The sequence below is a fragment of the Tiliqua scincoides genome, chromosome 2 (assembly GCF_035046505.1).
Source record: "Tiliqua scincoides isolate rTilSci1 chromosome 2, rTilSci1.hap2, whole genome shotgun sequence".
Lineage (NCBI taxonomy): Eukaryota > Metazoa > Chordata > Lepidosauria > Squamata > Scincidae > Tiliqua > Tiliqua scincoides.
Window position 1 is genome coordinate 115027803 of NC_089822.1, and position 18707 is coordinate 115046509.

Sequence of the window (18707 nt, forward strand, 5' to 3'; positions counted from 1 at the left end):
CGTCAGTGTGAGAAAAGCTGCACTTGTCAAAATTCTCTTCTACCCAAGGGTTAAATGTAAGTGAGCCTAACCTCCTTTGCCTGGAATCACTGTAGCTGTGATGTGGCCTAAAGTATGTTCTGACACCAGTTCTTTCCCTACCAGCAAGATTCTTTTGGTGGCAGCAAAATATCTGGCTTCATTGCCACATCATTCCTGTGGAACGAACTTTCCTCCGCCTTGTGGCCATAGTCAATCCCTCCACTTTACCCAACAATTTCTCTAGAGGGCACCCTTGACTTTGGATGATGGTGGCAGCTACTTTTATTGCTGCTGGGGTAGATTGCTCACCTGATGCACCAATGACATTCCAGTGTCTATGCGCTATCATTTCTTGTGACTCCCACTGATGCAGCCACCTCTGCTGTGGAGTCAACTGGCATATCTACTTCATAAACTCATAAACTCACTAAACAGCATTTGGCAGACCACTGTTCTTGTCAGCCTCAGCCCTACGCCTACAATTTTATAACTCTAAACTAAGACACAGGGTTGTGAGGGTTGTTAGGATTATTGAGATTATAAAAACGTTGAATGTTGAACAACAACATTGTTGTTGTCCTGTTATTCCTCCAGCTAACTTCCAGAACAGATGTCAGCATTTATTGGGTTAATGAGAAACTTCAAACTACTGAAAACTTGGCAAATCAGGGTCTTCCCTCCCCCAAGAGGAAGAAAGTCTAGCATCAGGTGACTTGGACCATCATATGACCATACGGTTCCCTAATTAGCTCTGAACATTTTGCAAGACTTTTTCCCCCAGTCTCCTTAGTTCCCAAAAGTGGGGGGCTGGGATGTAAGATATCCATTTCCCAGAAGTAGTGCATTTGAGTCTCCGTCTTCTCCACACACTGCAGTGATCCCATCTCCATCAGAGAAGCAACAAGAATGGATTTGCAAGTGCTTCAGTGCTGGCACAAACGGATCTCTCAAGAGCTTGACGTGGTGATGGATTTCTGGCTACGGCATTCACATGATGAGGAATATGGGTGATGGACTCTTTATTGTTTGTATATTGTATATCCATCTTCCACAGAGCTGAAGGCAGGGTTTCATCCATTTAATCCTCACACTGACCCTGTGAGGTAGGCTAGCTGACAGATGGTGCTTAGCCCAAAGTAGTGAGTGTTATGGCTGAGTGGGGATTTGAACATCTTCTAATTTCATGTTCTTGGGAGGACGGGCAGTATATCCCCCTGAGATATGGGAAGATACTCCCCCCCCCCCCCACAGCTGCCATAAATCATGATGTAGGAAATTTGCCTTCCTAAAATTGCCTTCCTAAATCATGATGTAGATGTTTCTTCCCTTCCTTCCACTTTTTAACATGGGGGCACAGTTCCCCAGGAAGTTCTACTGCACAAGCCTTATTGAAATGGAGGGGAGGCTTGCCAAAGGTTGCATTCTCTTGAGCAGTCCAGTTCCAGTTCATTTCAGTTTGGCTTGCCCAAGAGAATTTTCTGTTTGGACTATGCTCAGTGGGTCAGATATGTCCCTTTTAGTAGCATGTATAACTGGCAACCTGAGGTAGCTACTTCCCTCAGTCTTGTGATCGAATGCCTGTGGGTGTATCCATTCAATCCTACTTCCTCTCAAAGCTGGGAGTAGATGCCAAGTCAGCATTTCTGCTGCTGGTCTTTCTGCTTTTTTTAGTCGCTTAGTAGATTCTTCCCTCACCCCTTTTCTCCCGAATAAATCTTGGTTCTTACCCCTTGTGGCTTTAACATCTGTATTTTCTTTTTCTCCAGGGGGTTCTTTACTTGTCTGAGCCAGGATGGGAAAGTTTATGATGATTTGAAATATGTTTGGTTGCAAGGGAGACAGGTAGGAAGGTGCTATGCGTTTCTGAATGGTCTCAGAAGTTGTGCCATCATCCCCATTGTATGACTGGGCAAATTGGATGCCAGTGGAGCCCTGAATAATGTCATGAAGCTCTTTTAGGCAAGGGTAAATCCTAATTCTAACCTGAGTTTACCTTCAACTAGTGTTAGAACCCAACTCCAGTACTGGGACTTCAACCCTGGATTGTGGGAAGTAAAAATAATGTTGCCCTCTGAGCATGTGCACAATAATCTTCTCTTTACACTGAGGAACCTTAAACAGCCAGTTCTCTCCCCAAAACTTCTGGGATTAAAGGAAAAGTTTCATGGCAGAGTATGACTTCCAAGCCAATTGACTGCTCTCCAACACCTGTGGAGATTTTGTCTTCTAAAAACCAGAAAAGATGCGCAAATGCAGGCCAGACCAGGCTAGGCTGTAAGTGATGGAGGATGTCTCAGGTGAGAGGAGAGACCCTAATTTGACTCCTCCATATGTCATTCCCCACCACAGGTGTGGATGTACAGTCGGTTGTATCGAAAAGTACCACGATTCCGACGCCCTGAGCTTCTTCAGGCAGCCCAAGCAGGTACTGTAACTTCCTGCCCCACCATACCCCATTATATGTAAAAGTGGATGGATGAAGAGGTGCTGTTTGGTGAGAGGGGGAAAGAAAAGGGGTTGGAGGAAACCTACAAAGTCCTGATGCTTTGGAACGGAAAATGAAAATACTACTTGGTATTTAGGGCTTTTGGAGCATTCAAAGGATGTGGCCTCTTAATTCAATGATCGTTATAACACTCCTGTGTGATAGCGCAATGTTGTAATAATACTGCGTGAGACTGCAAGAGAGACAGGTTTTGTCTAAGGATGCCTACTGTATTCATAGCAGAGGTGAGAGTTGAAGCAGGGGCTTCCTAGTTTACAACTCCATCTCTTGGCTGCTAAGCTGCTTTTGCCCTCTGTGAAGAGGCAAGTGTGGGGACACAGTAAAAAGATGGGGATAGGTATAGAGTGCTCAAGGCCACAAACAGTACAGGGAAACCAATGGGGGAGGTAAACTTTTTCCAAATCTATTTCTCCGCCAAGGTGGGGAGTTCCTGCTGCGGCATGCACGAGTGTCCCCAACGTCCCAGAAATGTGCTTTTGCCCTGACTCGTGATGGGCGCCCAGTGAAAATCCAGCGTACCATCTTCAGTGAGTGCTTCTATGTCCTTGGGCTGGATGAGCTTGGACGGGCAACAGGGGAGCTCCGTTATCAGGTGAGGCCAGGAGAGTGGAATAGATGTGCCTGATCATCCATCCCCTGAGGGGAAAACTGTCTGCCGAGCCTGTTCTCTCCCACCCATCCCTCTTGGCAAGGTCTCTTGGCAAAGCATCTTGTCCCAAAGCCCATGCTACAGTCTTAGTGCACATTGATAAATAACAGTGATGGGTTTGTCCCAGAGCCGAGAGACTTGTTTGTTACCTCATGGTGCTGCAGTCAGGGTCGACCTTCCTGTCTCCATGGATACCAGGGTTCTATTGATGGAACTAGATACAGAATAACCACACTCTATGGCTGCGGTTTTCAAACTCTCCCAGAGTTTGAAACCCGCAGTAAGTCTTTGCGGGGGCAGGGGGGGAGGCAGCAGGGGCAGAGGGAAGGCAGTGACGCGATCCCCAGGATCGTGTCGCTCAGGGGGCTGCAGGGGGCTGCAGGGACTGGGATGCACTCACCAGTCCCTGCAGCAGCCGTCCCTTTGTGCAGGGAGCCCTGCGCGAGTGCCTGCAGGGCGTCCCAGGTCAGGGAAAGGGAGAGTGGAGTGATCTGCTCTGCCTCCAGAAGCGGAGTGCAGTCACCCCACTCTCCCTTTTTCTGACCTGGGGAGCCCTACAGGTGCTTGCGCAGGGCTCCCCACACACAAGGACGGCTGCTGCAGGGACTGGTGAGTGCACCCCAGTCCCTGCAGCCCCGTCAGAAGGGAAAGCGGAGCGATCGTGCTCTGCTTCTGGTTTTGCGGAGCGGGGCGCGGTCACTCCGCTTTCACTTTTCCTGACCTGGGGAGCCCTGCCAAAGGTTGTGCAGGGCTCCCCGCACCCCCTGGAGGCTGCAGGAGGCTTGGGCAAGTGCACCCAAGCCCCTACCGCCCCCCAGTCTCCTGGCTGCCCCTGCCCCTTAAGGGGGCAGAGGCCAGGACCCACAGGCTGGGGCGTCGCAACGCCTTGGTCTGAATACCACTGCTCTATGGGAAGGGGCCTGTCAGTAGGCCAAGCCTGCTTTTGCACAGTGGGGATGCTTGTTCAAAATATTGGGCCTAGCTGTAGGGGCTGGCAACAAAGGTTGGTATTTTGGGGCAGCTCCCCAGGCTCCCCAGAAGAGCCCACTGCTGATTTTAGAGACCACCTATGTGCCCATTGCCTTTGTGCAGTAGCAGCAGAGCAGTTCTCTTAGGGCCTTTCAAGGAAGGAGTGGCCCCACAGGGGGCAGCTTGCCCAGGGCCCCTTGAAACCAGCCTGGGCCGGTTGCTGATCTCTCCTAGAGGAAAATAGGTGGAAAGTCCAGGGCAGTAGAATGCGGTCTTTTTAAGCCACCCCCACCTGTGACTGTGGCACTACGGTGCCTTGACTTTAATTCAACCATTTTGTATCTGGAGAGGAAGGAAGATGCAGTTGCCTAGGACCTGCACTTCATAACTCATTCCTAATTTGAAGAATATGTTGGATGGTTGGTTCCTGGGTTGCTGTCAGTCATGCCTCCCCATCCCAAAACAGAATGGCCTTGAAGCCCTAGCACTGCGGCTTGACCCAAGCTTGTAGAACTAAATTCCTGTCTTATGACTCTTGGAAACAGAGAGTAATTCAGGAGTGAGAAGCTTAGTGCTGGGGTATAGATACAGTTAGGGTTATCAACCTTCCAGGACTGGCACCCGTATCCTGATGGTTACTGAAAGTAATCCTGGAGATGTTAATAAGACTTCCTTAACCATGACATTGTCATGTTGGGGAGAAAAAAAATCTCCAGGAATAGATTGGCAACCTAAGCTGCAGAGGCCAACCCTCTCTGTAACCCAATGTGAGGAAATTGCCATGGGTTAGAATGGAAGAATATAATGGGACTCTTGGGTTTTAATCATGTTTCCGTTGGCAGAGGGAAGCTCTGACAATGATGGAGGCCATTGTGCATTGGGTAAGGGAAGATCACTCTGAACTGGGACGTCCAGACTTGACAGGAGCTGTCCCACATGATTCAATGGCTGTTCCCATGATGCTCCTCAACCTCGTGGACCAGCTATCAGAAGGAGATGCTGAGACTGCAAACCGATTCAGCGAGCTGGGGAGCTGGTCTGCCCAACGAATAATCATGCATGTTCAGGTACTGGAGAGGGAGCTGCCATTGCCCAGTCTTGGTCCCAGATGCTTTGTTTATGCTACATTTGGTCTGAAGCATAACCAAATACCTTTTATCTCCTTACAGAGGAATGGCACTGCTGTGTTGGAGAATGTTTCTGAAGATGGCAAGGAACTGCCAGGGTGTATGGGAAGGCAGCAAAATCCTGGTAGGCAGGCAGTAGTATGCTTAGAGTTTCTTCTATGTGAGAATACATTCAGAATTGTACCACAAATCTACAGCTGTGCAAAGTACGGGTATATACAAGCCCAGTATTTTGTATATTGCCAAGAAACTTAGTAAAATCCCAGGTACCGTGACATAAGCTCCCTAGGTCTTTGAACCACAGAGTAAAGTTTGAAGATAACCTATTGTGAACTCTTAGATGTCAGAGGAGTCCTGAATTAAAAGAGGTAATGTGTAATGAAGAACAGGTGGTAGAATTTTGCATTGTACAGACAGCATATATTTGAATGTTCCTTTATGTGAAATGCTTCTTGTGTGTAATAAACACAGATACCAGGGCTATGCTCAAACCTTTCTTAGTAGTGTGCTAATTTACTTCATTTACATATTATGCACAGTGAAGTGATGGAATTCCAGACTGTCCTACTTCAGGTTGCAAGTGGCTGTGTCATATATTTGAATGGTTGTCCTCAATCTACCTACCGGGTAGATGGGACTCGTCAGCCTAGGAAGGCAGCTCATCTAAGAGAAGGAAACTCTGACCTCAAACCTCCACTGCCTTGTGGCTACATCCAGTTCTGGAAAAGGCTTCAGGAGTCAACCTCGAGGCAAAATCTGGAGCCGGAGTCCCTTAGGCAGTTCATGGCTGAACACAGTCACGTTCTGGCAACTCCTGCGACGCCGCTGGAACCAACCGTATTGGCTTCTGCCTTTCCATTGGACCATTCCAGCGACGTGGAGAGGGGGGATTTGCTGCATGGGTAACAGCCTATCCTCCATACCTTCTTTACCCAGGCTTCGCGCACTGGAGAGGACACTCCAACTTCGCCATACGGCGTCGGCACAACACGGGAAGCAGCAGTTTATTGTCACTCCCGGATTGGCCTTTTCAGCCACACTAGACGCTGTGCCAGAACCACCTTTCAGAGCGCGATACCATAGTCTTTCGAGATTGAAGGTTGCCAATACAATGTCCTCAATAGCCACCTGCAACCTGAAGTAGGACAGTCTGGAATTCTATCACCCTGCATAATGTGTATTTGGATCTTTGCACAGCTTCTTGTCCTTCCCACTGCTCTTTATTGAAACTTGCCTCCAAAACCCACTTATCCAAAGTCTCTGTACCTTTTTCTTCTTTCACTCCCAGTTTATGTAAATAATAAAACAATTTGAAATCAAATTATCAAATCAAATTATTTTTAATTTTAATCCGTTTTAAATCAAATTATTCAAAAATCAGAATTTTGGAAGAGGCATAATATGTATATAAGCAAATGTGCGTTGCTCTGATCAGAGAATTTTGGTTTTCTTAGGGTAGAACTTGAATCCCAACCCTTGCAGAATAAGCAGCGCACGAAATAAGTTCTTCTGAGTTGGGAGTCAGGTGCAATCAAGACCTAAAACTGCTGGGTGATCTTAGTTTCAATCCTTTTTCTCTCAGGTCATGCAATTGAGGCAGGCTGGTTCCTGCTCCGTTATGCTCAGCGCCAGCTAGACTCTGCCCTCCTATCCCAGGCTGTGGAGAAATTCATGAAGCAGCCATTCTATTCAGGCTGGGACTCTGAACATGGGGGACTCTTTGCCTTCCAGGATGTCAATGGGCTATGCCCCACGCAGGTATGGGCGTTGTGCCCTGACACTTACTCTTATCATGAATTTGATCACACACAATTAGGAAATTTATTTTTTCAAACTTTCTCATCCTCTTCTTCAGCTAGAATGGAAGATGAAGCTTTGGTGGCCACACACAGAGGCCATTATTGCATTCCTAATGGGCTTTGCTGAGACTCGAGACCAAGAGCTCCTAAAGCTATTCAACCAGGTGGCTGAATACACTTTTGCCAAGGTAAGAAGACTGGTCTGGAAATATCATGGTTTGAGGTTTAGAGGTAGATGGGGGGGGGGAGCAAGTTATAATAATAGGGTAGCTAGATGGATTTGTGGAACGCAATAGTGTTGGAATATGTTCCAGACCCAGTCTGAGCATCTCTTCAACAGTAGGGCTGGGAAGACCACTCTCTGCCCAAATCCTTGGGAAGCCACTGCCTGCTGTTTCATAGGCTCATATGACTTCAAGTTCTCTTTCCAGCCTTTGGGAAAAATGTCACAAAGTTGCATGGCTGAAACCTGCATGGCTGTAAGTCTGCAGTGCAGAATTTTTCAGTGAAAACAAAGGCTGAAAATCTTGATTTCCCTTTAAATGTAGTTGGGTTTCTAGCCTTCTTGGTCCTTGTGTTGAGGAGCCTCAAAAATGCATGGGTTGCTGCTGAAGTTGCAGAAAGAATTTGGAGGTGGAATTTCCAGTGAATATTGGACAAGATTTTGATATCTTGCATGCAACTTTGTCCCTTTCACTCCTCAATTTCCAGCTGTTCAGGGCCCAATCCGACCCAACTTTCCAGCACTGGTGCAGCCACAATGCAGCCTTGATGTTAGGGAACAAATGTTCCCATACGTTGAGGAGGTCTCCATGACTGCTCCCCCACCACAGGATGCAGTGCATGCCCCATAGGTGTGGCTGCACTGGCAAATTGGATAGGATTGGGTCCTTAATGTGTCTCTCTGTAGACACTGATCCCTCTACTGCTTTTCCACAGCCCTCATGCTAATGACACAAAGCACACAAAGGTTAGATTCACAAGTTCTTGGTGGGACTCCGAATAGATACTGAAGAACAACCGAGTTCTGTCGGTGGAACTTCTTTGGTTCAAAGTTTGGTACTACTAGATCTAAATTATCATGTGGTCAGTTATTCTTTAGTTGGCTTTAAACAGTGAACAACCACTCCATAACAAAGGATCATTAATATTATTCATTAACCACAGATATCTGGTACCTCCCAATTTGCTAACTTAGTGAATTAATGTTTCCCCAGCTTGTACATCAGAAAAGGTTTACTTTTAGAGCCAAACTGCATGTTCTATTAAGCGCATTATTAGAACTCATGGACTGCTTCTTCCTCTATTTTCCTCTCTGTCTCTAAATAAAAGTTGTGGGGATTCTAATCTGGGTTGGGACTATGGCATTTAGAAACAAAAAAGGAAGCATATCAGTTGAAATGATGTGCTTAACATAATGTATAATTTGCCTTTAGAATGTGCAGGAGTAAGAATGACCTGTCCCCTGTGTTTCTGTGTGAGTCACTGGTTTGGGTATGCATTCTGATTGGAAGAAGGCAAGCTTCATGTAAGTGACTCTCGTGGAGACCCAAGCCATCTCCTCCAAGGACAGGTGTTCCACTGTGTCTCTGGGTTGGAAGAGACTAGTTCCTCCAGAAGCATCTTATGCCAAGGTGTGGCAATATTAGCCACCTTGGTGGAGGCTGCCTGGAAGGATGTAAAGCCTGAGCACTGTATTGCCGACACAGCCTCCTCTGCAGGTATTCCTCCCCCTCCCCCCCCAGCTTTCAATTGCTGAATTTCTTGCAGCACATCAGTGTTCCTTCATGACACATAATTTGGGAATTGCTGCATTAACACATACAGGATATTCTGTGAGATGGCAAAGAACAAATTAGCAAGAATAATCTTGAATTTGGAGCTCAGCTTTGGCTCTCAGTAATGTACCTGGGGTAGATTTTTGTAGGAAAACTAAATTTCATTGGAACATAACTTCAGATTCTGCATTGGTTGTGTACAAGTGATGATCAGAGTTGCACATTTTAGCACCATCAGAGGGAAAGCAGGTGACAGAATTTGGCTACCTGAAGAGCCTCTGCTCAGCCACCTACAGTAGTTCTCCTCAAAGCAGTAAGTGGCCTCCATCTCTCAGACTGTGTCACTCGCCACATCCTGAGCTGGCCCATGTAGGGCCATTTTTGAATGTTGAAGTGCTACAGGAAGTGTAGCAGGCTGTTTTGGGGAGCAACCAAACAGGTTGCTAGATGTAGGTGCGAGAGCAGAAGCAATGAAAAGTCAGACAGAAATCAAGAGACAGCAGGCATATTGAGGGCTGAGAGTGCAGAGAGAGAGAGAGAGAGACTGTTTTTACAAGCCTCTGACTGCTCTTTTATTGTACTTTTGCAACATTAATTCAAGTTACATTCTGTTCCTAGATAGTGCCACATTGGAATCACATACAGGGGCTAAGAACAATGAGTGCCTTTTTCTAAGTGCTGTATCAGCTATTTTCACATTTCAGCCTGGGAACTAGCACCCCCTTCGGTGTGCCGTTGGGGGGGAAGGTTTGCCTTGCCATATCACCAAAGCCTCCGTGCTCCTCTGCATAAGCACTAAAACACCACAAGGAAGTAGTTGTGTCTAGGACCCTGGACTCTTTTAAATGGTATGAAGAAAAGAGCTTGTGTGAATGGTTGTGGCAACTTCTGCTTATGTAGATAATTTAAAAACCTGTGGAAGAATAAACTCCTGCTGTCTGGCTAAGAGAAGTGGGTTTTCTGGTTGATGAGTTGTTACTTAAGTACTTTGAGTGAGATGTTATCCTTCTTATTCTTAAGTGGTTGACAGTGGTGGGGAATGGCTGAAGAACAGGTTCTTGTTCCTGCCTGTACTTTGCGCTCCTATTTAAGTCATGTGAATTTATGCTTAATAGAACATGTTGTTTGACCATAAATGTAAACCTTTTCTGGTTTATAAGCTGGAGAAATATAGCTCTATGGCTTGGGTAAATTTGAGGGAAGAGTTACTCTTCTGTGGTGTGCGCCCTGTGAATCCTGAGTGCAGAACAGCAGATGATAGGTTATCATTTTGTCTGTGGAAAGTGAGACTGAAACATCCTGCCTTACCCAAGGCCATCCAGTGAGCCTTAGTCTCCTGATTCAAGTTCAGCATTTTACCTGCTACATCACACTGGCTCTCTGATCCCTCCAGGTTACCAACATGTGGATCATCTTCTGCTGTGATACAACGTTTTTTTTTTAATGCCATATATACCAGCTCTTGACTCACCATTCTTGCTTGTTTGCTCTCTTCCTAGTTCAGTGATTCAGAGAGACACGAGTGGTTTGGCTATCTGACCCAAGAAGGAAAAGTGGCTCTCACAATCAAAGGAGGGCCATTCAAAGGTAAAAGGATAGAGGCAGGGGCTTAGTACTGATGGATGGGGGCACTTGGAAACAGGGCTTAGTGAGTGAGTGCTTCACCAAGGCCAAGCTCTAGAGCCAGTTTCCTACACCATGGATCAACCCTAGAACACAGCAAGTAATAAAGAATACTTCTGAGCCCTATACAAACTGTGTATTCTCCTTACCACTGAATACCACAGTCCATTCCCTGATATTTAGAATTAGAGGGTCCAATCCTATCCAACTTTCTAATGCCATGCAACACAGCCTCCAGGAAAGAGAACAACAGTGCCTTACCTGGAAGAGGTAAGCCCCCCGTGACAGCCCCCCTACTGCAGGATGCCCCCCTTCCGTGACAGCCCCCCTACTGCAGGATGCAGTGTGTGCCCTGTAGGCATGGCTGCATGTGTGCTGGAAAACTGGATAGGATTTGGCCCTAAGATATCTAGGCAAGGGGAAAGAAAAGAGTAGATAATCTTCATAGAATCATAAAATGCTAGAGTTGTATGGGACTTTGGAGGTCGTCTAATCCCAGCCTCCTGTTCAGTTCAAGCAACTGCTGCATCATTCCTGATAGATAGCCATCCAGCCTTGGTTTGAAAACCTACAATGAGGGAGAGCCTACAACTGCATGAAGCAGACTGTTCCAGTGTTCTTCTAGCCTAAATCTACTTTCTTTCCCTTTCAACCCACTGAGTCTAGTCCTGCCCTCAGGAACTATCAAAAGCAAGTCTTCATCTCTTTCTGTGTGACAGCCTTTCAGATGTGTGAAGGTGGCTATCACATCTCTCCTTAGTCTTGGCTTCTCTTTTCTCCTCTCATCTTCAGTAACATTGTGTTGGCCGCAGGTCTGGGGCTCACTTGTTTGGAATCCATCCCCACAGTCAGCTTGCAGTCCATTCTCGTACTACAGTAGGGCTTGGGGAACAACTACTTCTGCCTTCTAAAATCTAGTTACCTCTCTAGCATTCTTGTCTTCCTAGTTTGTTAACAAACTTTGCTTGTTATTTCTTTTTATGAGTATATATCCTGCCTTTCCAATCCAATGAGAGCTCAAAGAGGCTCACAGCATGGCTTACAATCACACAAGTAAACATAAGAGAAGTTACTACAATACTTAACAGCAAAAAATAGCAATTTTGGAAACTGCCTTATACTTACAGGCAGTCTAAAACTTACATTTTTTCATGAATGGCAATGTTATCCTAAAAAAAATAAATGCTAAAAGTGGTGTTACATGTTTTTATTGCAAATTTATATTTTAATCAATTTTAAATCATTTTTATGAAGTGTAATTGCTGCCATATAGGTGGTAAATATGCATTTTATGCCTGTGGCTGTCAGCAGACATAGCCACAGGAATAACACCAACATAAAACACATTACACAAATTTCCCCGAAGAACACAGCTACTTAGTCAACTACTTGAATTACGGTTATAGGAGCCATTTAAGACTTGTATGAACAACTAAAAGAGCCTAATGCTACCAAAAACAAACAAAGACATTGCCAAATTAAAACATTGAGAAGATAGCAACTTGAACCTACAGAATTGAACTTAGCATTGAATGGCTATGGAAACTAACAGGTTTTAAAGTGCAGGGGGGAAAAAACACAACATAGCAATATTTGCATACTTGCATGTAAATACAACTGTGTAGCCCAGTTTCACTTTCCATAGGGTTCAATACATTTATCTGCTTGAAGGGAGGGACTTCTTTCTCAAGTGTTTTTGGGGCCTGCGTTCATCGGATCGGGACAGTTCTGGTGGCACTGCATTCCTCTCAGTCTGCCCTTTCCAATGAACCAAAGCATGGTTGCCTAGTCATGAATAATTGCGCACGGTGGCTCAGTTTCCATAGGGCTCCATGCATTTTCCTTGTCAGCTTCTGAGCATGCTCAGAAAAACTCTACAGCCAGTTAAAGCAACAGGGTTTTAAAGGAGTTAAGGGGTTTCGAAACACAGTCAGAAGCACTTGGGTTGATCCAGAAGCTCCACAGTCACTTTAATAGGTACGTGTTGTTGTTGTTTTGTTAACTGAGCAGGATATCGCATTTTTTCAGCCCAACTTTGCATTACAGCAGTGTTGTTTCATTTTTACCATTTTAGATTGCCCTAACTTATACTGAGTCAGATCATTGGTCAGTATTGTCACTGAATCAACAGCAGCTTTTCAGGGTTCCAGGCAAGGGGCTTTCTCTGCCCTACCTGGAGATGTCAGGGATTGAATGTGGAACCTTCTGTGTATAAAGCAGACACTCTGTCACTGATCTATGGTCCTTACTTTAAATACAAAATCACCAGATACAGATCGAAGTACTGTATGCTTTTTCTTCTGAACTATTGTTTATTCATAAGCAAAGATAATTGAAACTGTGATGATTAATAACCTAAAACAGTGGTTCTCACTCCTTTAGCACCGGGACCCACTTTTTAGAATGAGAATCTGTCAGGACCCACTGGCAGTGATGTTATGACTGGAAGTGACATCATCAAGCAAAATATTTTTTAGCAATCCTAGGCTACAATCCTACCCAGGAGTAAGTCCCACTGACTGTCATTGTTAAAAGCATCTTCATAGTGGCCTGTTCAAAGTACAGGTCTGTGACGTTTCCCCAAATGCAGTCACATGCCTTGGTAGCATAAAGTCTAATAAATTAAAATGTTGAAATGAATGGTGAGCCACCTGAGATTGACTCACGACCCACCTAGTGGGTTCCAACCCACAGTTTGAGAAACACTGATCTAATACATCTTTAATCAGGTGATAGCCCTAGTTCCTATTTTATGAGTGACTTTCTCAAAGCATTTAAATCCTCCCTGTTTGATAAACCTAGTTTGGCTGGTTCAGGTCCAGAATGACAAAGCAGTGCTGACTCTAAGATAATTTTAGTGCCATTTAAATCCAAATAGTACCCCCAGTCCCCTGAGAGGTTCTGCACTGCAAGCCTCACTGAAATGAATGGGAGGTGCCACTGATGGTGTCTCATATCTACTGCTTGAGATGGCCACCTCGCCTTGCCTTGTGGCAAGACTGTGTCTGCTATTAAATGACAATAGCTGTAGCTTGTTTTTAGATATACCTATATAGTCCACGATGCCTTAGGCCCCATGAGAGTGTGTTATGTAGCTGGTTAGAGAAAGGAGGGTGTCTGGGGCAGGAGGTCTGGTCTAGAGGGTAGAGCCTCCGTTAGCCTGAAGATAACATCAGAAGGTTGCCAGTTAGAGGACACCGGCAGCTCCCTGAACGGCTGAGAATGGCAAGACCTTGAAGCAGCTGACAAGCTGAGCTGAGTTCCATCTGCTCTTGGTGTGAGCAAGAAGTGTCTTGGCTGCCCTCCATTTGAGAGATGGAGCTGCTTGTCAGCCTGCGTGGGAGAACTGGAGGCCAGAAGTGAGACCAAACCAGGAAGATCCATTCTGAAATGTTGTTGGTTCTTGAAAGAGAGAACCTCTATGTTTGTAAAAATCCCCTTGAGGGATTTAGAAATGCCTGCCAATGTAAACCGCCTTGAATAAAGTCAGAGCAATCCAATGACCAGAAAGGCGGTATATAAATACCTAGTTGTTGTTGTTGTTATTTGGGAGCCCTAATCCCTATGTTCTGCTTCCCATTTTTCAACCTCACATTTCCCTTTTTGCAGGTTGTTTCCATGTGCCCCGTGCGCTTTATATATGCGAAGAAATTCTGGAATCGCTCATAAGGGAGGCTGAATCTACCAGCCATGACTGAATCCTTTCCCTGGCTCTTGTATTAAGTCAAGGGCTAAGTCTTGCTTTAATTCAAGTCAAACTTCTCTTCAATCATGATAGCAAATGTAAAGGATTTCATCCACCTCTCACTTCAAATCCTAACAACCATTTTCCACCAATGACCACACTGGAGTTGGCAGCACATAAATAATGGAACCCTGCTTGTGCTGCTCTGGTCAGATAGCTTATAGTAGCAGAGTTAACAGCATTTTGCTTCCTGGCAGTTTCTGCAATGCACAGATAGTTGTTATGCCCTCATTCTCTCCTTAGTCAGGGAGCCTGCCCCACCTCCTGCTTTTTCTTCCTGAAGGCTGTGGATACATTATAGAATTAATTAAAATATATATGCTGAAGGGAAAACTGGACTGTGCTTAGATTTGTTATGCTTATCTTTCTATTTGATGTAGAACCGTACAAGGAGAAGGACTATGAATTCCAGAAAAATGCCTGGTTTTTATGCAAGTGGAAAACCTGTGCTTAGGCTGTTTTGCATGTGAGACTACAGTCTCACATGCAGAAGACTGACATGACTGAACGATCTTCTATACCAGGGGTGTCCAAAGTTTTTGGCAGGAGGGCCACATCATTTCTCTGACACTGTCTCGGGGGGGGGGGGGAAGAATTAATTTACATTTAAAATTTGAATAAATTTACATAAGTTTACATAAATGAATATATTAAAGATGAACTTATATGAATGAATGAAGGTCTTGCAATAGCTCAAGGCCTATAAAAGGCCTTGCACAAAGCACCGCTGGCCTTTCCTTTGCTGTTGCTACTGAATCACAAACCTGAAACAGCAAGCAGTGGAGGGAGCCCTCATCCCACAGCTCACGCGAGAGGTCAAACAGTTGCCCTCACACTGAGAGCAGTTGTGTCAGGGCAGTGTGGGCTCCAACAAATCTTCAGAGGGCCAGAGGCTCATTGGAGACTGGGGACTCTTTGAGGGCCACATTGGGAGTCCTTGAGGGCCGCAAGTGGCCCCAGGGCTGGGTTTTGGGCACCTGTTCTATACCACCAACATGCACCCCCACATCATTCCATATAGAAAACTGGTAGGGAAGGGAATTCTCCCTGACACATCAGTTTTATTTGTGCAGGGAATTGTTTTAAGTGGAGGACCCTTCAGCCATGTGAGCCTGTACCAGTAGTCCAGTGGTTCCCAAACATTTTTTTTTGACCCATGGCTCCCTTGACCATGGCTCCGTTACGACTGAGACATCCCCTCCAACGGCAGCGAGTACGCACCAAGGCTTTGTGCGTCCCCCTTGGAGTGACCTTGATGTGAGGTTGAGCAGAGCAGGCCATGGTGGGCCAGTATAGCTTCCCAGCCCCATGCTGGGCAAGTTGGTGTGCTGTCTTGGAGGCTATGAAGGCATTCTAGCCCCAGAATATAGGGCCAGGCAAGGAAGAGTGCAGCTGTGGCCCTCTCAAGAGGGCCCCTCTCAAGCCCAGGGGCAGTCTCCAGGCTACTGAACTGCTGCTTCTGCCAGGCTTTGGCCCCCATCGCCAGTCAGTACACCTCACCTAGCCTCCCACGTGTGCCAGACACCACTATGTCTTCTGGACCCTCAGTTCCGCTGATCTCACTCTTCTCCTTGACTGAGCCAGGTGGAGCTAGCCAAGCCCCCAAAACAAAGCTACTTCTCTCATGCTAGAAGGCAAGGCAGAAGTATCAGAGTGCCTAAGTGGAGATTTGGACAGTCTCGGGGCCCACATGACCCTCAGCTCACTGCCATGCGTGCTCTCTGCCAAAGCCAAACAAGTCATGGTCATCAAATACCCATCCAAGCATTTGCTTCGTGACCTCTCCTCCCATCTCACCCTAGATTCATCCACCTGACTTGGGAAGGAGATGCGATGTAAAAGCTGTTTGTAACGCGATCCTTGGTATGGTTGCAGGGAAGTACCCAGAGTGCGATAATTCTGTGTTATATTATGAATGAGAGGATTCCCTGGTGCCCCAGGGAGCCATGGCACACAGTTTGGGAACCACTGTTGTAACCTGATATGGTGAAGCCCAGACATAATAGCAATTTCCTAAGAGATTCCCAATCAAGTATGCATGCGTAGGATAGCTGCCATAAGCATAGACATGTAGACCCAAAGAGTATATTTTTGCCTTAGAATCTGCCACTAGGCAGGTACACATTTTGTTGTGAAAAGGCCAAGCTTCTGTCTTGCTAGGTTACCTTACACTTCTAGTCTGACAATCCAATGAAATGTGAACGCTTGTGTTTTTATTACAGTTCTTTCTGTCCTATCCATCTTATTCAGAAGCAAGTCGGAATGTTGCCAGATTATTGAATGAAAATGAGGGGAATGGATTAATTTTGGAGTGATCCTGGTCTTTCTAGTCAGTTTCCTCTCTGATTTGTCTTGCATCTGGATAAGTGCCCTGGATTTAGGATAGAAAATCTCCTAAAGCTTCTCAGGTTTCTAGGGTTGGTGATAAGCCTGAGAGGAGTTTGAATGTAGCCATTCTAGAATTAGAAGTCTGCTGCTTTAGAGAGATGTAGACAAAAGCTTGCCCAGCCCAGTTTGGAAATCAGCATGATTCACTGGAACTTTGGTTACTGAAGGAGCATGCGACACAGCCAGCATTTGTATTGAGCATTTTCCTATCCTAGTTCCCGTTATGTTTATTGCAGATTTATCAGCATGGCCTTTTTGTGACATAGCTGCCTATCTGAACTCTCTTCCTTTCAGGAAGGAAAACTGTGCAAAAATGGTATTTTTAAAAAATAAACAATGATGCATTAATTTTGGTTCCCCCTAATTAATTAAATTAATTAATTAATTTTGGTTCCCAGATAAGATTAGGTACTGTAGACTACAAACTGTCTGACTTGCTTTCCTAGCATTTGAAGAAATTTGATTATCAATATTTCTGGACATGCTAGAGAATCTTTGAATCTTCTGTTGCCTTGTAGTTGTGTTGTAAGAATATCATGCTGGGCTCGTCCAGCAGGAAATGAATGACTTTGCATTGCCTTGCTTCATGTCATATCCTGCTCTATGTGAGTTTGCTTGAAGTCTTATTGGGTTGTATACTAAGAAAGTTGTCTCTTTAAAATTAATTGGATTTAAGTTGGCTCTGTAAATGACTAACTTGTAACATATATTTCAATGGTGCTTAGTCACGACTAACTTTTCAAGAATACGTCCCACTGAGTCAAAGAAGCCTTAATCTCAGGTAAGTGTGCGTGGGATTGCAGTCTTAAATTGTCTTAAGATACCATATTGATTCTGCATTTTTAAAAAAAATGTCTGGCTGCTGCAGTTGCTGGATATTGACAAGGCAAAGAGGAGTTAGCGGAATATTTTATTTGCTTGAAAGCTATCTAGCCCCCTTATCTCTGGAGTCCCAAGTAGGGTGTACTGCCAGCAGGTTAAGCTTTTCATGGCAAATAACTAAACATTATCTACTGGTAATAACTGGAGATCAAGCAACCATTACAGCCAGTTATACTAGCCAGATGAAAAGTTGGTTAGCCTAGTGGAAGCACAATGTTTTTATATTATTCCCTATTACTACTCAGCATTTGTATAACACTTGAGTATGGCATTTAAAGTGCTCCATATACAGTATTTTGTTTAGTAAAACAACTCTTTAAGTTAGGGTGGTATTGTCACCCCCATGTTGCAAACAAGGAAATGCTGAAGCTATGAGAGATTTCCCAGTTCCTAGCAAGTTCATAGTAGAGGCAAAGTTTGAACTACGGATTATTTTATATCTAGAGCATTCTCCTAAGTCACTATGCTACACAAGTTCCCTATCATGATTAATTTGTTTAAAGGGCATTCAAAATGATTGCTGCATCCAAAAATAGTGTACTGTACATGCAATGCAATCAAGCACCAGGAACCAACCCTCCCTTTTTTACAAGAAAGAATGGTTGATAAGATTTCTGTTCTCTCTCTCTCTCTCACACACACACACACACTTTGTTCTATACGGAAGAGAAAACTTGCTCAGACCAGTTGTGCTTAAAATACTTCCTAGGTATTTTTAGTGCATATAAATCTGGTATTGCTGGTGAAGGTAACTTGCACTGATAATCAACAAGCTGTTGATGCAAGCTGGTACTCAGTTCAGGAGTGCAGATGCAAATCTTCCCTCCTCCACAATAAAGGCTAAGCTTCCACTAAGCCCAGAGCCTCATGCTGCAGCGCCTTAAAAAGTTCCATAACTGCCACCTACTGGACATAGACCTTGTCACACCTCCATGAAACATGTTTTTATTTGGAAGACTTTCCCCTCAACTTTAACAGGTGCCCTTGTATCATAAAGTAAAACCACAAAAAAAGGTAAATAGTAAGCAGTAAGACAAAAACAGTAGCTAAAACTAGTTTTTAAAAGTCTGCATCAACAGGATGGACTTTGCCTTGTGTACTTAAAAATTAGCAGTGAAGCTGCCAGATGAACAAGGCTTGGAGAGCACCGAGTTTGGATGCAGTCTCTCTTTGGTAGCCTAACTCCTGATAAAGAAGAGCCTCTGAAGATCACCGAGAAG

At 45.0% G+C, this 18707-nt stretch overlaps 1 protein-coding gene across 4 annotated transcripts; it reads left to right on the forward strand.

Annotated features, from left to right (window-relative positions):
• Window positions 1-780: 780 nt before the first annotated feature.
• RENBP (renin binding protein) lies at window positions 781-14556 on the forward strand. 4 transcript variants are annotated; one of them, XM_066613736.1, is made up of 10 exons: window positions 781-1028; window positions 1788-1863; window positions 2371-2446; window positions 2947-3119; window positions 4988-5212; window positions 5315-5396; window positions 6855-7030; window positions 7128-7259; window positions 10349-10436; window positions 14082-14556. In XM_066613736.1, the coding sequence occupies exons 1-10, from the start codon at window positions 928-930 to the stop codon at window positions 14168-14170; spliced, it is 1218 nt and encodes a 405-aa protein (XP_066469833.1). In that variant the 5' UTR covers window positions 781-927; the 3' UTR covers window positions 14171-14556. The 4 variants fall into 4 exon arrangements, with proteins under 4 accessions (XP_066469833.1, XP_066469834.1, XP_066469835.1 ...); XM_066613738.1 differs by having other exon boundaries at window positions 944-1124; XM_066613737.1 differs by lacking the exon at window positions 10349-10436.
• The last annotated feature ends 4151 nt before the right edge of the window (window positions 14557-18707 follow it).

Coding starts and splice junctions, on each gene's coding strand:
- RENBP (XM_066613736.1), top strand. CDS start 928: ATGGATTTGCAAGTGCTTCAGTGCTGGCACAAACGGATCTCTCAAGAG. Junction 2,447..2,946: donor TCTTCAGGCAGCCCAAGCAG/GTACTGTAACTT, acceptor TTCTCCGCCAAG/GTGGGGAGTTCCTGCTGCGG. Junction 5,397..6,854: donor GGGAAGGCAGCAAAATCCTG/GTAGGCAGGCAG, acceptor TTTTTCTCTCAG/GTCATGCAATTGAGGCAGGC.